We start from the raw sequence: 22626 nt of genomic DNA on the forward strand, positions 1-22626 counted from the left end.
GGGAGATCTTGCTTGTATGTCTGGTGGTTGGTGCAGTGTCACCTGGAGTGATGATCACATTTCTCTCATCATGTAGCGGGTTAGCCTGAGCCCCTAACACATGATGCTTGTTGTAGGGTTCCACAGAGCAGAAAGAAGGCAATCCCCAGTGCACAAACCTCTGCTTGTGCTGTGTTTGCTAATGTCCATTGGCCAAAGGAAGTGAAAAGGCCAAAACCACATTCACTTCATGATGATAGGACTGGTGCAGTCATGTTGCTCAAAAGTGAACATACATACTTGAGAAGAATTTTTGGCTATTTGCAACCTCCACATTTGTTCTAATTTTTCTACCATCTCCACATGGTTCAAATATTCATTTGATAGTAGGGAAACAAAAAGGCAAGTAAGATAGGAGTTTTGTCTGTCAAGGAATAAATAAGATTTCTTTCTTGTCACTCAGTATTTAAGCAGCATATACTCTGAACCCTGTAGTTAGAGCTGTAAGAATATGAAAATGGAGCAGTTGTCTTCTCATCACCCTTTCCCCTCCCCCAAACTCTAAATCTTGTTTTTATTTTATCCTGGTTCTAAGTTGTTTGTATCAGGTAACTTAAGTCAAGGTGTTAACTCATGACTAAGTGGCTAATATCTTAATAGTGAAACAGTTATTAAATCTGATCTGATCTGTTAAGCTTTGTCCCTCTGCAAAATGAAGGGAGAATTAACTTCTTGCTAGAATCATTCACTGTGCTAGGCAATAAAGATCATTTGGTATGCCATCTTTGAACCATAGGCTACCTTTGTACTAAATTCTCATTTTGACCATTTGTGCCTGTCACATCTTCCTTGAAAGCTTATGAGCTGATCTGTACAAAATATTACTGTGGCTGGTACCAGATGCTCTAATTGAGAAAGGGGACTTTTTCCTTTATTGTACTGATTTTAAAATGAATAATAACACTTTCATCCTTATTTTAGTTGAAATTATATGGATATTTTTGAAATAGAATGTTGACTAAATGTCATTACCTATTATATTTTGATTTGGAAGGATATGCCAGATGTGATGGGAAATGGCTCCCTCTGGTGGCACACTCCTTTATGTTAGATTTTAGATTGCCTCAGAAAGAAACGTGATGAGCTAAACCTTGTTTTTTAAGATAAGACTTTCCTTCACCTTTACCCCTCCCCACAAAACACCCAGAATTGCCCTCACCCCCTCAATTTTTGTTCTGATAACTGTCCTGTTTTTGTATTTTCTTCAGATTGATGCTGATGCTAGGTAGGAACATCTGTAATATCTTCTGTATTTATTATGGTTCACTATTATTCTGTGGAACTTTTAATGTCTTGAGATGTTGATAGGTATGCTAAAACAACTATAAGAAAAACAGGTTTTGAAGCCGGAATACTTTGTGTAATACTGAGCCAAATAAGTTATGTTTACCATTTAAGACCTCTCAGAAACGTCAGTAATAGTGTGTGTGGTAAACCTCCCAAACAGACGAGTTTCCCAAGCTTAGTGGACTATATAGAATCCTCTTTTCAGGGGCTGCCATATAAGGAAACATATTTGCGGAAACAGCAAGTCGTTTCAAGTGAGTCATTCGTGGTTTTTTTGAATTACTTACTACCATATTCGCTTCTTCCCTTGTTGTAGCAATTTTTATACATAAAACAGTTTTAAGTCTAACAGATTTATTTTTGGCAGTGATTCCCTGTCAGAAAAGCTACTTTATTCTTTTTATAGCAGGCTGACCTCAGAATCATAAGGTCTTTTGTTTGTTTGTTTTAAAGATTACTTTTCATGTAACGAGTAATGAATAGGATTTTAGTTTATTTTTTAAAGATATTTCAGAGAGAGAGAGTACAAGCATGAGTGGGGGGCCGGGACAGAGGGAGAGGCACACGCCCCACTGAGTGGAGTGGGGGCAGCCATGCAGGGGCTCAGTCCCAGGACCCTGGGATCGTGTCCTGAGCCGAAGGCAGACGCTCAACTGACTGAGCCACCGGGCCACCCCTAGGATTTTAGTTTAAATATAATTTAATTAAACAGTTCATTTCTTTCTTGTTAACCAATATTTCTGAGATTTTGTTATTGGCACTTACTGGCAGTGGGTACAAGAAGTCTCCTATTGACTGTTTTTATCTTTCCTTCTGTAACATTTATAGAGAATATATGAGGGGAAAGGTAAACATGCGGTCATAATATTGGTAGGTTTTTTGCCAGGGCTGGGGATGGCAAGGGGAGAAGCTGTAGGGAGGAGATTTAGATTAAAATCTATCTGTCTGGTCTAACAGGCACTATTTAAATGTGAACTATTGAAATATAAATATTTGCGAATATATAAATAAGTATTGTTTCTATCTTTTACTGTGTTGTCTTTTGAAAGAGCTATATCTAAATTGGGAGGAAAAATACGTGTACTCTTTGTAACAATGCATTTTTCTTTTAGGAAGCATATAGGTTATGTTTTAAAGCACTTTGTGACATGTTTTGATATTTTCTAGTAATTTTTTTAACTGCATCAGAAAACTGATGGTTTGATTAATGCTTACTGAAGTGAAAAAAAGCAAATACAGTAATTTCATGTCCAGTATTATCATGATGGGAGGTTTTCGAGATAGGTGATTTTTCTAGATAATGGAAGTCTTTAGTTTTGGGTACCAAGATTTTAGTGAAGATATCCTTTTTCAATCTAGGTTTGTCATTATGATGCTATAATACTGACATCCTAGGGGAGCTGCAGCTATGTATGCTTGCTTCCTGCTACTCCTCCCCCTTCAAATTTGTAGTTTCTTATCCTTTATGATTTTAGAGGTTAGTGAGAATTGTGCCTAATGTAGAAACACGTGTCAGAAGAGACCCTTTTATGAGTCATGGTCTTAAGGCATTTATTTGGCTATCTAGAGATTCTTTAAACCCTTATCTTTTTCCTCCCCTGTCCCATTGCCCTTGAGTGTAATAGTTGGATAGATGGTTTTTGGAGAATTGAGGCTTTTTAATCTTATGATATTGTAGATTTAATTTCATTCCATGTAATAGGGGATATTTGTTATATAGTATTTAATAAAGTACGTGTCACCTAAATCAAGAACTATTTCTATTTTTCTGAAAAGTGTGTGGATTGTATTCTTATATTTTGTTTTAACTGTTTAAGTGCCATCTGTATATTTTCTCAAGAGATACGTGTTTTTTAATTTGATTGCATTGTTTTATGTAATTTGCCATGTTTAAAACATTAAATTAATGATTCCGACTGACTTAGTGAATGTTTGAATATTGGGTTATTAAACTAGAAAGTTGGGTTAAATGGTATATAAGTAAAAGTTGTATTACAATGTATTTTTTAAGATTTGTTTATTTTGGAGAGAGAAAGTGCATGCCACACACGTGAAGGGGGAGGGGCAGAGAGAGAGAGGGAGAGAATCTCAACTAGATTCCCCGCTGAGCATGAAGCCCCACTCGGGTTCGATCTCATGTCCCTGAGATCATGACCTGAGCCAAGATTAAGAGTTGGATGCTTAACCTACTGAGCCACCCAGGCACCCCATGAAAGGAAGTTGTTTTGCTTTATAAAGATTCTTGTTTCCTAACATTAGGGTATGAAAAGGCATAGATTTCTTTGCAGGATTTAAATGTCCTTGCCAGAATTCAGGTATCAAGGTTCTTTTTTTTTTTTAAGTGGGTGGGGAGGGGTGGAGGGAGAGGGAGAGAATCTTAATTAAGCAGGCTCCACGCCCAGTGCAGAGTTTCACGTGGGGCTTGATCTCATGGCCCTGAGCTCATGACCTGAACCAAAATCAAGAGTCAGATGCTTAACTTACAGAGCCACCCAGGTGCCCCCATGTATCAAGATTTTTTTTTTTTTAAGATTTTATTTATTTATTAGAGAGAGACACAGCAAGAGAGGGAACACAAGCACGGGGAGTGGGGGAGGGAGGAGCAGGGAGCCCAATGCGGGGCTCAATTCCAGGACCCTGGGATCATGACCTGAGCCGAAGGCAGACACTTAACGACTGAGCCACCCAGGCGCCCCTACCCATGTATCAAGATTCTTGAGGTGCAGGTGGTTTTATTTCAGTTGATACTTGAATGTGACCCTGCGAGCATTGTGCGGGTAGCTTTATAGTTTTATGTAATTATTAAATTTCCTTCAGCAGTCTGAGGTAAAATCATCCCACTTAAGGAAACTAAAATACAAGGAATTTGTGTGATTTCTGAAGGTCACATAGCTGGTAGATAGTAAAGGTAGAGTTGGGACCTAGCACTCCTGATTCTCAATCTCTAGTTGTTTTTCTCATAGCTAATCATAGAAATATAAACTGGATCCTAATTAATATGGTATGATCTAGAAGGGAAGATCATTCCTGGTGGCCTTTCAGACATACAAACCACTGGTAATGGTTAAATGTAACGTTTCAGGCAGTCTACTTTTAGAAATTCTGATAAAAAGATAGGAAAATGTAGGTATATGAACCTTTGACTGTAAATTTCATTGGCCTTATAGATCAAATAATAAGCTGTATTATAAGGAGAAGTTATAGTCTGCTATCTAGAATTATACTGTTATCTTACCTCTGTTCTCATAAGCAGTGTATAGGAAAAGGTAGAGAAGGTACAATAGCTTGCTCTGGTATGGATTTTTTTTTTATGCCTTATTTTTTATTTTATTTTTTTACTGTTTGTAAAGACCTTTTTGTTTTGATTTGCTTACCTCACATTATGTTCTAATGTTCTCAGACAATATAATTTGGTGTTACACAATGATAGCAAGCATTATCTTATTTATAACCTTTGATTAAATCCATATCCTTCAGGTAAAAAGAACATATTCTCACGGTACTTACAGAGCTGGCCCAATGCGACAGATCAGCTTGGTGGGAGCAGTTGATGAAGAGGTGGGAGATTACTTCCCTGAATTCCTTGACATGTTGGAAGATTCACCATTTTTAAAAGTAAGAGAAAACAATATCAAGCAGTCTAAATTGTGGGTGTCACTTTCATGCTGTGGGTGACCAAATCATAGTTGTTTCAGAAATATAATTCTTGTATAGTGTGTGTGCATGTGACTCAGCTATTAATCATAATGGCAGAGCTAAGTGGTGAACCAAAAAATAGCGCTTGTTGCTGCCACCTTAGGAAATTAGGTTCTATCTGTTTATTAACTTTTTATAAACTGAGTATCAGAGGATTTAAGAAGTACAGGAAGGATGCCTACTAAATTAAATGTTTAGGATAAAAGAATGGCAATTTGGCGTTGTGGAAAACTGGCTGGGAAATTGTACATCTGTATTTCAATCTTGGCTCTACCTCACTGGGTTGGGCAAGCCATTTAAGCTTTCTGGACTTCAGTTTCCGCATCCATGAAACATTGCATTTAGGCTATGTAGCTTTAAGGCCCCTTTGAATTCTTTAAATGATCTCTAGCCAAATTCTTTTTATTTTTTCAGTAATCTGTGCATTCTAGAAAATATTTCTTCTTGTGGGCTGCTGGGGCTATCCCATTGAGAGAGAAATTTCTGAGCTGTGTAGTTATTTAATCAGTAATTCAGAGGTCAGAATGTGACAGAATCCATTTGTCTCTAATATTTGCCATGTAATCTGTTATAGATCTATTCTTTTTTCACTTCTTCTTGATCCATTTTCTAACTTTTTCTAACTTCTCTTTTTCACTCCAGTCCATTCCCCTTTCATTTCCTTTTTTGTTCCTTTTAAACCTTTTGTTACTTTTCTTTTTCCCAACTAGTGACATTACGGAATTTGCTTGCATTTATTTTGAGTGGTATTTTAAAAATACCATTATTTAAATATTTATGTTTCAGATTTTAATTTTAAAGACAAATGAGCTAAATGCATTCTTTTAGGAGAAATTTCATGTGACAGTTCTATCCTTTCTTAAAAGGGGATGGGATGAGTGGTTTTTTAAAATAACCATTCTCACTCTTCCATGGACAATGGCCCTTAGACATTTCTCTTTTTTTTTTTTAAAGAAGAGTTGCTTTTAGTCCAGCAACCTCTTTAAGAAACTACTAAACAGAAATAAATTTTTATTTTGATTTGGTTTTCCTTTTTGTTTTGTTTTCATTATAGCTAATCAAAGAGGTATCCATTTTTTTGAGATTTGTTTTTTAAAACAAATTGTTCATTTTTATAGATTCTCATGGAGAACACTTGCTTATTTTGCCAACTTATTGACATCATATTGACCCTTATATTTGGTAGAAGGAGGAATAACAAATGATGAATATAGTGAATCATATTTCTGGCAGGGTTAAAAGGAGGGAGTCATCCAAGCATAATTACTCTTGGTGTGTTTGAAATCCTATTTTTGAAGGAAAATATATGCCTACATAGGAATATATTCAATGTAGGTTTGTATTTCAAATGTATAAGTATTAAAGGATATATGAAAGTTTGTCAAGGGGGCAGTATTTAATGTATTTTTGAAGATGGATTTTGAAAATAATTGGTTTCTATGTAATTATTTCCCTCTAGTGTACACTGCCATGGGGGACCCTATCTAGTCTAAAATTAGAGAGTCGAAAAGACAGTGATGATGGTCCCATCATGTGGGTACGCCCAGGAGAACAGATGATCCCTGTGGCTGATATGCCAAAGTCACCTTTCAAAAGGAAAAGGTATGTTGAATACCAATTTTTATTGCCAGGGATAGATGTATATTGGGTGTGTGTGTGTGTGTGTGTGTGTGTGTGTGTGTGTGTTGAAAATTGGAGAAAGAAGAAAGGGAACGTTTAGAGCATACTTGGAATGTGAATTCAAAAATGGCTACACATGCTAATGAAATTTTTTATAAAATATCAAATATAAATAAGGCTTGAAAAATGTGGGCAAATGACAATAAATTGTAATTAGGAGTGGAAAAAATGTCCTTCACAACAAAGACATTGTAAACTTTTAGAATAAATTTAATAAAAAATATTCAGAACCCATATTAAGAAAATGTAAACATCTTCTGGAGGGTATAAAATAATACTGAAACAAATCAAAAACCCTACTATGTTCCAGATTGGATAAAAATGATAGTCCTTTGAAATTTTTAGCATTTTAGTTGAACTCACACTTCCAGCACTGGATTAAATGATTTTAAAGTTTAGAAGGAAGAATAAGTAAAGTCAACAAATAGCCAAGAAAACTGTGAAAGAGAAGATACGTGAGGGGGGCCTTGTGTTACTAGATACTAAAAGTTATTATAAAGCTCAAAAAGATCACTGGAGTAGAGTAGAGTACCCAGATAGATCAAAGTATATTGAGAACTTAATGTATGAGATAGATGGGAAAAGGAAGATTTATTTAATGAGTAAGGGTGACATAATTGAATTCCATTTGAAAGAAAACAAAGCCATAGCCCCTATCTCATATAAGAAGTAAGTTAGAGATTTGAACATAATAGATAAAAAAATTAAAATACAAGAATAAAGTTTTTAACTAATGATGTAATATATGGTGATTAACATAACAATAAAAAATAAAATAAAATATATACAAACTGTAAAGAACTTTCCAAAAAAAAAAAATAAAGTTTTTAAACCTAGGAGAGACCTTTCTAAGCAATATAAAAATATGTAATGACAATACTATTTATGAAAGAAAAGTTAAAAAAGTTCAGAACTATGATACACTTAACTAAAACATTTTGTAACATGTGACAGACTAAAGTTAATATACATAGAGCATTCCCAAATTGATAAGAAAAATATAACATATCCCAGTAGAAAAATAGGCCTCAGCCAGTTATATTAAAAGAATTATGAGATACTATTTTTACCTATTACATTGGCAAAAAAAGTAGAACAATAATATTATAGACTCGTAGGTATGTGAGGAAACAGGATCATTTATATATTATTGGTAGAAAGGTGAGCTGCTGTAATCATTCTGTAAAAGTAATTTAACAATAGCTCATGAAGTTTAACATATATATATGTTATACATATATATACACATTCATTCATACACTCTTTGATCCAGCACTACCACTTTTGGGAATCTGTCCTAAGAAATGAAAGCACTAAAGGTAAATGTATAAGAATATTAATTGCAGCATTATTTGGAGTGAGAAAAAGAGTTTAAAATGGTCTGAATGCCCATTAACAGTGGAATGGTTGAATTCATTTTGGTACATTCCTATTAAGAATATGGTGAAATAAAATCTTTAAAAAAAAAAAGACAACCCCAAAACCCCAATATCCATTCCTTTGGGGCTCCTAGCTGGCTCAGTTGGTGGAACATGTGACTCTTGATCTTGGGGTTGTGAGTTTGAGCCCCACGTTTGGTGTAGAGATTATTTAAAAAAATAAAATCTTAAAAAAATATATGGTGAAATAGTTAAATAAATGAATTATTTATGTCTGTTGATCAGGGAGGTTGTTCATGACATTTGAAAAGAGCAAAATATAGAGTAATATGGCCAGTATGATTCTGTTGTATGAAAAGAAATAAACATGTGTTAAGTGTATATTTATGTGAACACAGAAAAGTATGGAAAAAATGTACAGAGTTAACATTGGTGGGAATGGAGTGGGTGATAGATACCTTTTTTTAGGTCTATAAAGATGTTTTATTATTAATTACAGTGATTATTAATCTTAAAAACCAGGGAAAATGGTCACTGAGTAAACTGTAGGTTACATGAGGACAGGGGCCCATGTTGTACTTGTTACTTAATGTGTCTCTAGCACATAAACAGAGTGCCTGCTGCTTAATATTTGTTGAATGAAATTTTTACAAGTTAATTTATAAGTTGGTAGTAAATGATAAAATTGTTGTGTTTCTCAGTGGTTCTTAACTGGGATTTATAAATCATTTTGAGATCTGAAAGCCTCTCCCCAGAACAAGTACAGATATTCACAAAGTTTTACATGTAATTTAATAAGGGAGTTCACCAGCCCTCTGAGGAATCTGCTTGTATGTACTTCAGGGATTAGAAAACATGTAATGCGACTTCACATCACATTGTAGTCTGAGCAACTACTAACACTGCCCAAGGCACAGTGCTAAATGCTTCATATAAAGTTTTTTTTTAAGATTTTATTTATTTATTTGATAGCAGAAGTAGGCAGAGTGGCAGGCAGAGGGGGAGGGAGAAGCAGGCTCTTCGCTGAGCAGGGAGCCGGACGTGGGGCTCAATCCCAGGACCCCAGGATCATGACCTGAGCCGAAGGCAGCCGCCTAACCGACCGAGCCACCCAGGTGCCCCACTTCATATAAAGTCTTAATTCGTTAGAATGTGGTGTTAATGACTACATCAAAAACTAATGATGTAATGTATGGTGATTAACATAACATAATAAAATAAAGTTAAAAAAAAGTGGTGTTAATGAGACCAAAGTTATAGGCTTGAAAGTCTGTTAGCTTTCCACAGGAATTAAGGTCATCATCTAGCTTTCTGACACCTATAGAACGTCAGTCACAAAGGGCAAAAAAAGTATGTTGTAGCATCACCTGTGTGTGCGAGTGTGTAATACAACTGTAATACAGGAGTGCACAGAGAGCACTAAGTAGTAGAGATTGAGGGTGGGAAATTAGAGAACTAGTAAGAAAGGGCGATTCTAGGGGTTTAGATGAGGATGAGAGGAGAAAATTGTGGGGGCAATCTGGAATTGTCTCTGAAAGCAACAGAAGACTCTACAGAAAGATAAGTAAGATGATGAGTCCCAAAGAAACTCTCCCTCACTTCCCTGCAGCAGAACTACACAGGGGTTTGCATTGAATGAGCTAAGTAGCAGCTTGTGTGTGCGTATCTAGGTGAGCAGTAGCTTGGAGACAGTGCCAGTGGCAGGTGGTTGTCCTTCAAGAGAGAGCTAAGGTTTTCTTTCTGCCTCCAATAAGTCCTGCGTGTTTTGTGGAAGCAGTTATTATTTGGTGTTTTTTTGCTATTTCTTTGTTGGTCTTTTTCTCACTGGAGTATGAACTCTCATGAAAGTGGGGGACTTGTCTGTTATTTTCATTATCTTGTTCACTAGCTGCAGTGCCTAGATAGGACCTGGTATATAATAGGTATTCTCTAAATATTAATTAATCCATTTTTAAAGTTACCTGTTTGTTCCAGATACATATCTTACGTTAGCCATGTGACTTGAGTGGGGGCATGGTTCTGCAGATAAGACCCAAACAAACCTCAGGTAAAGGTTCTGGACAGGGGAACTTTTGGGTAAACCACACCATCTGTAATTTAGTAGTCTATCCACACTACAGCTGCCACTTTTGTGAAGGGTATGTTAGAAAAAGGAGGGGATTATGTATCTGTTTTTGTTTGTACTTGTTCATTTTAAAAATAGAACCTGATTTGGGAGCAGGTGATTTAAAATTTCCTTCTGTCTGAATTATGTGATTACTAAATGCTTCATGGCAATTAAGCCTCAGTACATCAATACAAATGTTTGAAGGCAATTAAACCTTAATACATAGGCCTGCCTCTCCCCCCCTCCACTTTATATTATATATATGTAATTTTATTTTAACAGAACTACCAATGAAATAAAAAACCTGCAGTACCTACCTCGAACCAGTGAGCCCCGTGAGATGCTCTTTGAAGACAGAACAAGAGCCCATGCAGATCATATAGGACAAGGTTTTGAACGACAGACTACAGCTGCTGTCGGAGTGTTGAAAGCTGTGCACTGTGGAGAGTGGTATGTATTAACTACTGCTTTTTTTGTTTAATTTTGAGCTACTGCTATTTTAATGATAGGTTTTCTTGGCTTCTAAAATTTTTCTTGGGAAGTTTCTCAATAATTCTCCTACTGTAAGGAAAGTTAAGTTGCATTTTTCACAGTATTTGGATATCCTAATTGTATAATTGCACTAAAGATTTTCAGTTGTTAGAATGTAGTCTTACTCTTTTGGGTTTGACTGGAGAGGGATAAGCAGGCTCCCTGCTGAGCAGGGAGCCCGATGTGGGACTCAATCCCTGGACCCTGGGATCATGTCCTGAGCCGAAGGCAGACGCTTAACTGACTGAGCCACCCCGGAGCCCTAAGGTTTAGATTTTATCACTGTTTCTGGGTTTTTTGGGGTTTTTTTGAAGATTTTATTTATTCACTTAGAGATAGCAAGAGGGGGAGGGGGAGAGGGAGAAGCAGGCTTCCTGCTGAGCAGGGAGCCTGATGCGGGGCTCCATTCCAGGACCCTGGGATCATGACCTGAGCTGAAGGCAGATGCTTAACGACTGAGCCACCCAGGCCCCCCTTTATCACTGGTTTTTAAAAATTTCTTTGATTTGCCTTGGTATGATTTTTTTTCTTTCTTTCTTTTTTTTTTTTTGAATTTATGTTGCTTGGAATTTCATTTCAAAATCCATTTTTGAGCATCTTCTGTAAAAATGTGTATATTGCTAATTAATTGAAGAATTTGGGAATTTTTTTTAGAACTATATTTAAAGACACTATTAACTCCCACAAATAGTGATAATAGTTTATTAGCACTTTTCTAAATGAAGGTATCTTAATTTATTAAGGGTTACTTAGGAATTTTAGATATAACTGCAGTTATATATGTCTTCATTAGAAGAAAGTACTCTTCTCCCCATATTTACTTCTTAATTTTTATGTAGTAGTTTCATCTTTAGCATTTAATTTGTTGAAGTATTGACCTTTAAGACAAAGCCCTTAGTTTTTTGATTTGCATAATTAACCCATTCACATTATTTTAATTTTTCAAAATATGGTTATACATAGCTATAATAAAATGAGGTTAGTTGTTTTTATTTATGTTTAGGTCAAAACTCATCGTTTTATCCCTTTGTTTAAATATGTAGAGTGATCTTCTAATTACATTTTAACTTTATTTCTAGGTACTTTTGTTTTGACCACAAACTATTTTTGCTTTAAATTTAATAAGGACTTAACAGAGTGAAACATTAATGGAAGATTCTTCATTATCTCATGTTCTTTTTTAGGCCTGCTCAACCCCGAATAACCAAAGATGTAATTTGTTTTCATGCTGAAGATTTCTTAGAAGTAGTTCAACGAATGCAGTTAGATTTACATGAACCTCCACTGTCCCAGGTATATCTTAAACTATTATTGTCTTCAGTTTAATTTTTATTGTAGAAAAGACTTAATGGTATTCCTGTTTCTTTTTTTTTAGTGTGTCCAGTGGGTTGATGATGCAAAACTTAATCAACTGAGGAGGGAAGGCATCCGCTATGCCAGGATTCAGCTGTATGATAATGACATTTATTTTATTCCAAGGAATGTTGTTCATCAGTTCAAGACAGTTTCAGCAGTATGCAGTTTAGCATGGCATGTTCGGCTCAAGTTGTATCACTCAGAGGAGGAGACTGCTCAGAATACAGCTACTCACGAAACAGGCACATCACCAGATTCCACAACATCAGTTCTTGGACCTCACACTGACCACGTGATTTGTGCTGTAAGCAAAACCTCCTTGGATTCTAATTTTTCAGACAAACTTCATTCTAAATCTGAATTACAGCAGATTAAACATGAACCTATTGCAGCTGTAAGAATCAAGGAAGAACCTGTGAATGTTTATATTCCTGAAAAGACTAGAGCACCGAATAATATGGATGGCAAGAATGTTAAAGCAAAATTGGATCATGTTCAATTTACAGAATTTAAGATTGACATGGACTCTAAATTTGAAAATAGCAACAAAGATTTAAAAGAAGAATTGTGCCCTGGAAGTCTCATAAGTCTAGTTGATACAAGGCAACATAGTTCAGCACATTCAAATCAAGATAGAAAAGATGATGACATTTTGTGCTAAATTTGTACATACCATTTAAAATTCTTTTTTTTTTAAAGTTAATAATGTAATAAAGATTCATGAATTCTGAAAGCAAGCCAAGGACTTGCTCCCAAGTCTGTTACAAAATAGAGTTTATGTAGCTTTGTAACATTCCTCAGTGCCTGTCCATAACTGTGAAGGATCAAAGCACTTAGGGCCAGATGCACTGTAAATATTACAGGTTTAAACAAAAGGAGTCTTTAAAGAATCATTTGATTTGGAATTGTAGGTTTTAGAATAGAGCTGACATTAACATATATATATATATATATTTTTTGTAATATGAGCCAGAATTCTTTTTTGACAATTTAAGGCTTTTCCATAGAGCTTATTTATACCAATTTTTTTTCATTTTAATGTGTCAGCACTGTAGTGTAAATAGCTTTTAAAAAATCTTTTTAGTGTGATTTATACTGAAATGTGAGCCACTTAATAAAGGTTCATAATAATAAATATGTTTTCTGTTGGGTCTGCAAAAAGACAAACTGACAATTCAGTTAAGTCATTTATTTGGTCTATTATGTTTCTGCTGGTGTATCCATTTAGAGTGGTAATGGAGTGCAAATGTAAGTATTCGAATCTAGTGAATATTTAAATTCCCCACACTGTGTAAGCATTTTTGAAAACAAGATTCAGTTATGAAAGCATATTTATATAATGTGTGTATGTATGGGAATATATATAGATACGTATATCATATTTTGCATAACTTCTTAAATTGCTGAAATTTAAGGTGAATATGTGAAACTTCTAGCCTCACTCCCTGGAATACATTTTAAAATATTTATATTCAACATTCAGAAAGCAGTTTAGGTAATAGAAGCAATTTTATAAAGTTGGGAGAAACAAGGTCTGTTAGTGGTATTGAACTCTTCTAACTCATGAAGTTACATGGCCAGATTACATAGCCCTAACGTAAATCTTCTCTATATAGAGTGTCTGGAATGAGAAGAAGCTGAGAAAATGTTCTTACTAATAAGCACCTGTATTATATTTAATAGTAGCTGAGTAAAAATCTTTAGTTACAGAATGTTTAGTTGTGAGCAGTTAAAATCCTCTCAACATTTTTCTTGCAGAACAGGAGGAAAGTCTGACAAATACAAAATCTTAAGGGCCATGACTCAACTGCCATATACAGAGATATAACTAACAAAATAAGATGTGTTACCTCATTTTTCTAAGGATCCTTCTCCCTACCTTTTTCTCAAAAAAGCCCTGGAAAGTAAAATTAGGGTAGGATTGCCAGTGCCTAGCTAAAGATTAAAATAGATCTCTTCAGTGATGGACTTCAGCACTATTTGAGACTGCTTCTGCTACTGTAATTAAAAGTCAAACAGATGTCTTTAATGTATGCTTTGGTATAAGGAACACTGCTCATTGCACATTTATTTTATTTATCTTTGGTATTTTTCTGGGCTCATACTTTGGTTGATGACTTTTAACTGAGATTCTTTGTGCTGTCTTTTGTTTAGTGTTGCTGTTGAAATTGTTTCTGCTCCAGCCTCATTTGTGGTACCCATAAAACTGCTTATCTTTATGGTTAGGGAGAAGCCAGTTGAGGCATTTCACCAGAAAAAAATCAGTTGCAGCAGTGACATCATTTCTGGCCCACAGTTTAAAAGGGTTAGGCAAATACTGTAGGAAATCTCAATGGTTTATAGGAAATCAATATATTTGCAATATAGGAATTTTCATGGGATAAGGAAGGTATAAATCATGATAATGTAAATAGGGATTTTGTTTTATGTTACTGTCTTAGCCTGCTCCTCACCACTTTAATCTTCTCTGTTAAGCTAAATTTATCATTTGCATCTACTTTTTGGGGATAAAAAAGTTCATAACAAACCAGTATTGAGAAATAGGAGAGCATGTGGTTAAAATGTTTTCTTTTTTAATTGAAGTGGTTAAAATGTTTTTTTTTAATTGTAGAGTGATATATTTAACAATATTTTAGTTTTCTAGTAGTATACACATAGATACATGAGATCATACAGTAATAAAATGTCTTTAGAGTATCCCTCCAAAATATCTTGAGCCTTAAACTTTTAACTAAAAGACATATCTAAAATAACCACAGTGGTTGCTTTTAGTTCCTTATATGACCAATACTCAAAACTTCTCCATATTTTGAAAATTTAAAAGTTTTGTAAAATACATATATGTATGCATTTTACAATATAAATGAAACATAAATCAGTGGGCTCAAGATTTCAAGGTACAGCTTTGTCACCTTGAATAATATTATATCCCTTGTCTTACGGGTTATAATTTTTAAAATCCTCTTCAGTTGCTATCTAAGAACTTGCTGATTACCTTTTTTAAACACACATAATTTCTATTTCAATATTGCATTATATTAATGGTTTCCTAGTTACTCCATTCCAGTTCTTTACCTGAACACTCATTTTTTTGTTGATTTTTCCAATTTCTTGGACCAGAACGATAAAGCACTTAAGATGTAGTTTCCATATGATCTTATGCTATATAAACAGTTATTATGTGAATTATTAAATTGATAGACCTTTAAAAAAAAAAACTAAGGTACCTCAGTGGTGTCTGCTACAGTGTTTTGTTTTGTTTTTTTTAATTACTTTGGTTCATACCTATTAGCTATTGAAGAAGTAGAATCTTTTCCATTCTCAGGTTAGCTGGTTAGCTAGCAAAAGAATTAAGCATTTGTGATATTTAGTTGAAAACTTGACTAAAGCCATATTCATTATCTCCCTTTTCCCTAAGGCTGCTGACCTTAAATAAAGATTAGGTTGATCAGGCACAACACGTGTGTGTGTGTGTGTGTGTGTGTGTGTGTGTGTGTGTGTGTAAGTAAGATTATTGGAAATACTATGTTTATTCCCACATATATTCATTTTCAATCCATTCTATAACTTTAGGGAGGGAAGGGCCAGAGAGGGTAGGACAAATTGTATTTCTTGTGTTATGTCTTCAAGTTACTTCATTAGTGTTCCTGAGTGTGAAACGGTTTTTTTCCCCAAATACATAATGGCAGGTGAGATCATTTTTGTAAATAATAGATTAGCACTGTTTTGGTAAATTTGCATTCGGTTATTTTGTTGGACAAGTTTATTGTCATGTAAAGCAAATATCTAAAAGTTCATTTTACATTTAGCAGAGATGCAAGATTGTTTTTAGAGTTTGAGAGGAATTTTCCTTGTCTTCCACCTTTCAATAAATACTAAAATTGATAACTGTAATCTTTTTACCTTTGTTTTGTATTATTTTCTTATATTTGACATTTTCATCTCGTCATCTTTAAAAATTCTTGTTTCTTCGTCTTCAAATGAAACCATAAGATCTTGAAAGTGATTCCAATCTGAAAGTCTTTTTTTTCTCTTAAAAATTATCAAAAGTTGACTCATGCCAGCCTAGAATATTGAGGATTACCTTAAGCAAGGCTGTTAAACTAGTTCGGTGTGGGTGCTGGGATGGCATGCTAAATCACTTCCCTTCCCTCTAGACGGGACTATTTCTGTCCCAGGAGGGGAGGACAAAAGTGCATTGTTTTCAAGATACTTTTAAGCTGGTAAAAAGTGACATGATGGGTTGTAGGTCTTCAGAGTGGTAGAAGAGCTCTTGATTATTAATATTCCACCTGATGTAACTACTTTGATATGTAAACAGAATTTTACTGGTTTTAGAATGCCTTGTCTATTTCATGAAAAAGTTATGTTTGACATGTTTGGCACTGACAGTGTACCTCAGATAAAATAATTAAAAGGACAACTCGGAAGAAGTATAAATCTCTCTCTCTGCTCTGGCTTTTCTTTTTCTAACATACTGCATATTGCAGATGGGAACCATCGCTTTTTAGAATGTCAAGCACAAGAGGCTAAAAGCAGAGATGCCTTTTCTTCTTTACGTTTACAGATGTTCTATGTCATATCTCTACTGGGAGATCAGGGAAAAAGAAGGGGATAACATCTTGCATTTCAGTTTATCTTCCCTTCTAGGACTTTAGGCCCAACCAGGGAGTGTGAATGAGCTTAGAATAAAATGTAGGCAAATAGAATTTATGTTAACTAGAAATTAAAAGTAAAATTAAAACATACTACTTACATGTTTTATTACTATTATTTGCCTTCCAAGAACTGCACTATTAAAATATAAGAACTCTGGATCCTTCTACACATTTTGAAATTCAGAATTTACGTATCTATATTTTTAAAATGTTAAATCTGTATGCTTTCCTATAAAGTTCATTGCCTTGGTACTACTGAAGACTACAAAGTATGCAGATTCAGGGACAAGTCAGTATAGTTGCAAATATTTTGCATAATGTGGCGTTTAAAATTTTATTTGGACAGGCAGTTCTACATCCTCCCTCTACCCAAGTTTCTTCTTTCTTTGAAATTTTGTTTTTAACTGAGCCAGACATATATGTGAAAAATCTCGAGTCTTCTATCTTCTTTAAAAAAACAAAAACAAAAACTTCTTTAGTCTGGCTTTTGTTTATGCTGTTGTTCCATACCTCTTCCTGACTGACAGAGTTCTTGGAAAACTGTCTGCCTTCACTTCCTCATTTCAGTATAATTTTGTCTTAATCCTCAAATTTAGTCACCCAGCTGAAGTGGTTCCCTCAAAGGTCTACTTTTGACTGCCAAATTCAGTGGCTTCATTTCTTAATACTTCTGTTTATTTATTTATTTATTTTTTAGATTTTATTTATTTATTTGACCGAGAAAGACACAGCGAGAGAGGGAACACAAGCAGGGGGAGTGGGAGAGGGAGAAGCAGGCTTCCCGCTGAGCAGGGAGCCCGATGCGGGGCTCGATCCCAGGACCCAGGGATCATGACCTGAGCCGAAGGCAGACGCTTAACAACTGAGCCACCCAGGCACCCCTTAATACTTCTGTTTAATCCTTGCGGCACTTGTTAGCAATCTTTTACTCCCTAAAACTCTGTATGTATGACCTATCTGTTCTGTTTTGCTTTTCCATTTCTTTGGATGTCTTTTTGCCTTAGCCACTACTATTTAAAGCAGGTTCTTTAGGTCTCTACACTTTGTCCCTGAATTATCTTCGTGACCCCATGACTTCAGTCCGCCTTGGTTTCTCACTTCAGCTCTAAGATCTGTGTAATCAGAATTAAATCCTTCTCTTCTCCCTTGCCCCCAAGCATTAGCTCTTCCTTTCCCTCCTAATTTGGGTATTGGCATCACTATGTCTCTGCCTACATTTCTCTATCTTTTCTTCTAACTATATACAATGTTTGTCATGAGATTTTCTTGAGTTGACCCCGGAAGTGTTCATAATTTGTCTACTTTCTTGTTATAGTAGATATTCATCTTACCTGGACTCTTAAAATAGCCTAAAATGTTCCAGGCTGCCTGCAGTCCTCTGCCTCTACCCCCATTCCAATCCATTCTTTGTTACTACCAGATTAATCTAAGATAGATATGATTGTTACTCTTTTGCTTAGAAATATTCTGTGGCTCCTTTCCTAAAGACTAGAAGCCAAATCTCAGTATCACACCAAAAAGCCTTCATGATATGGCCCTTCCTTTCCAGCTTCATCCACCAGTCTTCCATTAATGTACCCAATTTTCAGCTTTACCAGGTGCCAGGACTTGCCATTTCCTTTGTGTACTTTTAAAATTCTTTGCTTTTGCTGGGGAAATCTCTGCTTGGAATATAATACCGTGAAATCTTTTTTCAAAACTCTAGTTAAACATCTTAGTGTCTTTTACTGAGTTCATCCGTTCCAACTGTCCCCTCACCCCAAAGCTGGTGTAGGACCATTTCTTTGCTTCTTGCATCCCTTTGTTCACATCATTTAATGTACACATTAGTTAAGTACACGTTGGGCTTTACCTAAACCATGAACTAGAAGTTACAAGTTTTTTCTTTTTAATCCCTTTTTTGTATCCTTGACACCTAATATATACACTTGGTATTCAATAAATATTTGAAGGAACAAAAGTTGTACCTTAACTTTACTGGGGGTGGGAAAAACTATGTAGGTTTCTATGATATAAAAACTGTCTCTGACTTTATTTCGTAATGTAATTCTAGAATTGCAACAGAAAAGTGGAGAAAATTGGATTAGCAAGCACTATAAAGAGACCGAGTTTCTATCTTGTACTTCAGTCTTATGAATAAAGTTTAAGAAGCTACCTGTTAAATATCTAGGCCCCTTGGGCAATGTGGAGAAAGTATTGTAAAGATCGTTAAACCTGTAAAACTCACCAAACTTTTTTCTTCAACTAGAGATACACTCATTACAAATTGAGGATAAATTTAAACTAGACCTAAAGTGATTAAAATGGCAAATAATCATATAAGAAGCACCTTAATATCTTATAGTCTGAATCAGATTTTTAGCGTGCTAAGTCTTAACTTGGCAAGATAAAGTCTCCCTATTGATACAAATATTCAAAAATTGAAAATATTGAAGGTGATAACATGCACTCATATTTTTAGTCAATATCCATTCTGTTGCAGCAGTGGGACAAGTACATAAAGGTGGCACATTTTCACAGACCTTCTTCCCCTAGTATGATGCTATGCTGAGGGCATTTGAGCAGTACAGCTATGGCTCATGAAAGGGGATACACTTGTATAACGTTGAGAAATCACTTAGCTTTTATTGCATATCAGTAAAAAGGGGGAGGAGGGAATACCTATTCTGTTAATTGGTGGTGAAAATTAAATGACAGAACATGCCCAAGACTTAGTGCATTGGTTTATATATATTGTAGATACTACAAATGTTAGCTTCTGCTTCTGGAATCAACATAGTAAAAAGAATAGAAGAGCTATATTCTGGGTCAGCCTAATCATTTTATGCCTTTCTCACTAATTATATTTTCTCTGTATTCCTCTCTCTAATTTTGGGCAAAGGATAGGCATCTGGGAAGAGGAAGATGTTTATCAAGGGGTCATGAGGTATGGTGGAGGTACGTAGATTTCCAAAACATACTTCTTCCTAGTTCACTATTTTGCCCTGGGCCAGCAATTCAAAATCATGTTACAGACTGCCTTTTCCTGATTACAAATTTGGGTTTGTAGTATATAGATGATAGTGGTAGTAAATTTACTTTGTGGTGTAAGATATCAGTATGATTACAGTATGGTAATTTGAACATAGGACAAGCAAAATGAGAGTAAAACATTTACATGTAAAGTAGATCCCTCTCATAAAAGCTTTTAGCCTAGGGTTACTTTATTTGGCATTTGATAACTGGTATGTTATCTTCCATGGATGCATTTTTATTTTTTTTTCTTCCAACAGCAAATCTATTTTGGAAATAGCATTTGGAGTTAAAACTCCATTTATCAATGACCATGGACTGATTTCATTTCATTTATCTGGGCTTTAGTTTTTCCATCATTATTATAATAAGGTTTTTTTCCTTTGTTTTATCCTGTTTCTAACACTGTAATTCCCACGTACCTTCACTATGTCATGAATTATAAGAACACCAAACAACTGACATTTACTGTGCAAACCTGACCAATCAAGATTAAAGGAAACTCCTTTTGTAGTTTGTGGCCTGTTTCTTAATATAATGCTAAAAGGATTCTGATTAATTTTCTCTCAGTAAAGAGAAAGAACTATTCTTGATGACACAGGTGCATAGTAATATGCCTGCCTCTAATGAAAGTTGTTCTATGGTTTCCTCTCTTTTTTTGGCCATCACTTCTGTTCATCAGTCACATCAGTTTCTCTTATTTGCTGCACTGTAAAAAGCAGAGTGGAAAGCAGATGACCTAATTTGTAAGGTTAATAACTTTTAAAGTCACAGTAAACTTTAGCCCACAGATGGGTCTTTACTTCTAGAAGCTGTGGGCAACAAATTTTCTTGGTGCTTGAAAGCTCTCTGTTGGTGGATTTGTGTTCATGTTTCATGTGATGGATTGATGGTACCCCCATACCCAGCCTCTGTGTTCATGAAATATTGCTGAACAAGTTGTGAATTCTTTGAATATTTTCTACTTTTCATATTTTCAAGTCTTAAAACAGTTATTTTGTTCACAAGTTGCTTTTACTCAATTTTTTATAAATCTTTTGCCCCAAACCAGAATAAGTTACTTCTTGTCCATACTGACCTGGAAAATACTGGCTTCATAAGGAACCTTTCATGTTTAAGTTAAATCTTTGTTATAAAGGAAATCTCCTAGAACTAAAAACAAATGGGAAAGTATTTTTCTGCAATATTGTTTATATATTATTCCATTAGTTTTGCTTTTTCTATCTGTGAGCATAATTTCTATCTGCTCTCTTTTTATTTAACGTTTTAAATGTATTCCAACCGCTGAGACCGTGATATTGTAATGTATGAGAAATAAACATCTGGTCTTTATCCCTATTCTGGGCACAGGAATTCCTTGGAATTTCCTGTTAGTGTGATAAAGGTGTCTTTTGAGCTTATGTTAATGCGGTGACTTGGAAAACTCCTAGGTAACCTAAGGATGGGGGCTGGTTGCCAGGGAGAAACAACCATGTGATTAAAGGGTTGGAACTTTCCTCCTTCCTTATCTCCCAGGGGAGAGGAACTGGAGATTGGGTTCAGTCACCAATGGCCAATGATTTAATTAATATGCTATGTAATCAAGCCTCCGTAAAATCCTAAAAGGACGGGGTTCAGAGAGCTTCTGGGATTGGTGAACACAAGGAGATGGGGCAAGAGTGGTATGCCCAGAGAGCATGGAAGCTCCTTGCCCCTTCCCCATACCTTGCCTTACCATTTCTTCCATCTTGCTGTTCCTGAGTTATATTCTTTTATAATAAACTGGTAATCTAGTATGTAAAATGTTTGAGTTCTGTGAGCTGCTCTAGCAAATTAATCAAGGGAGTCGTGGGAACATCCAGTCTATAGCTGGATTTGTATTTGGTATCTGAAGTTTGGAGGGAGGAGGAGTCTTCTGGGATTGAACCCTTAACCTATGGGATCAGATAATATTTCTAAGTAGTGTCAGAACTGAAAGAATTCCTTGGTGGTATGGGGATAAAACACACATTGGAATTGGTACCAGAATCAAGGAGGTGCACGTCAATAACTTAAGCTGTAAGTTGTTTATTTAGTCTGTCAGTATACTAACAAGTAAGAAAAAGTTCTACTTTCTGGGAACCTCTCAGACACTACTACAATTAATTGATCCTCATGGGTCAACAGGTTGGTTATTGTGTTGCCTTTTAGATATAATTTTTACCCAGTTTCTATTTCCTTGGAGACCTGTCCCACCTTTTCTCTTAGAAATCTCACACAGAATTTCTGCTTTTGCTTGTTTTATGACCTAGCTTGGGGTGTTTTTTGTATGGCTGTGAGGCAAGAATAGTTTTTGTAGTTTTGAGTAATTGGAACAAAAGTCGAAAGAATACTACCTTGTGATATGTAGAAATTTTACAAAATTTAAGTTTCATTGTCCATAAAGTTTTATTGGAACATAACCCATGGTTTATGGCTGCTTTTTCATCACAGAGCTGATCGGAGCTGTTGAGATAGAAACGATATAGCCCACAAAGCTTAAAATATTTACTAGATAAACCTTTACAGAAAAAATTTTGCTGACTCCTGACCCAGCTAATTGTTTGCACGTGGTGCTGTTCTTTTCCTTTTCCCTGTGAGAGATCATACTCAGATAATACTTGCACAAATACAGCTTTTGCTGAATTTCAAAATCCTCCTATCTGGTTTCTCATTGAGATGAAAGCGTTCTTCTACTTTGAATCTATCATTAGAGAGACCAAATTGTTTGGACCTCTCAGCTGAATAAGGAATATCTAATCAAGTCTGGAACATTATGTTCCCCATATTAACGATCCTTTTCCATCCTATTTTTAGATGCTCAAAATAGGAATATATACCAATTGCAAGACAGGAAAACGCTTGTAACTGATCAATTTTTATT

At 35.3% G+C, this 22626-nt stretch overlaps 1 protein-coding gene across 2 annotated transcripts in view; it reads left to right on the top strand.

The window, feature by feature from the left end:
- Nucleotides 1-15969, top strand: part of RSBN1L (round spermatid basic protein 1 like) — a 66155-nt gene extending 50186 nt beyond the window's left edge. For both annotated transcript variants that reach the window (XM_027573650.2, XM_027573652.2), the window contains 5 exons: nt 4804-4941; nt 6482-6624; nt 10471-10638; nt 11904-12012; nt 12095-15969. In XM_027573650.2, the coding sequence (XP_027429451.1) occupies nt 4804-4941; nt 6482-6624; nt 10471-10638; nt 11904-12012; nt 12095-12736 (1200 nt within the window). In that variant the 3' untranslated portion in view covers nt 12737-15969. The remainder of the gene's footprint in view (nt 1-4803; nt 4942-6481; nt 6625-10470; nt 10639-11903; nt 12013-12094) is intronic.
- The last annotated feature ends 6657 nt before the right edge of the window (nt 15970-22626 follow it).

Source organism: Zalophus californianus, chromosome 12, assembly GCF_009762305.2.
Source record: "Zalophus californianus isolate mZalCal1 chromosome 12, mZalCal1.pri.v2, whole genome shotgun sequence".
Taxonomy (NCBI): Eukaryota; Metazoa; Chordata; class Mammalia; order Carnivora; family Otariidae; genus Zalophus; species Zalophus californianus.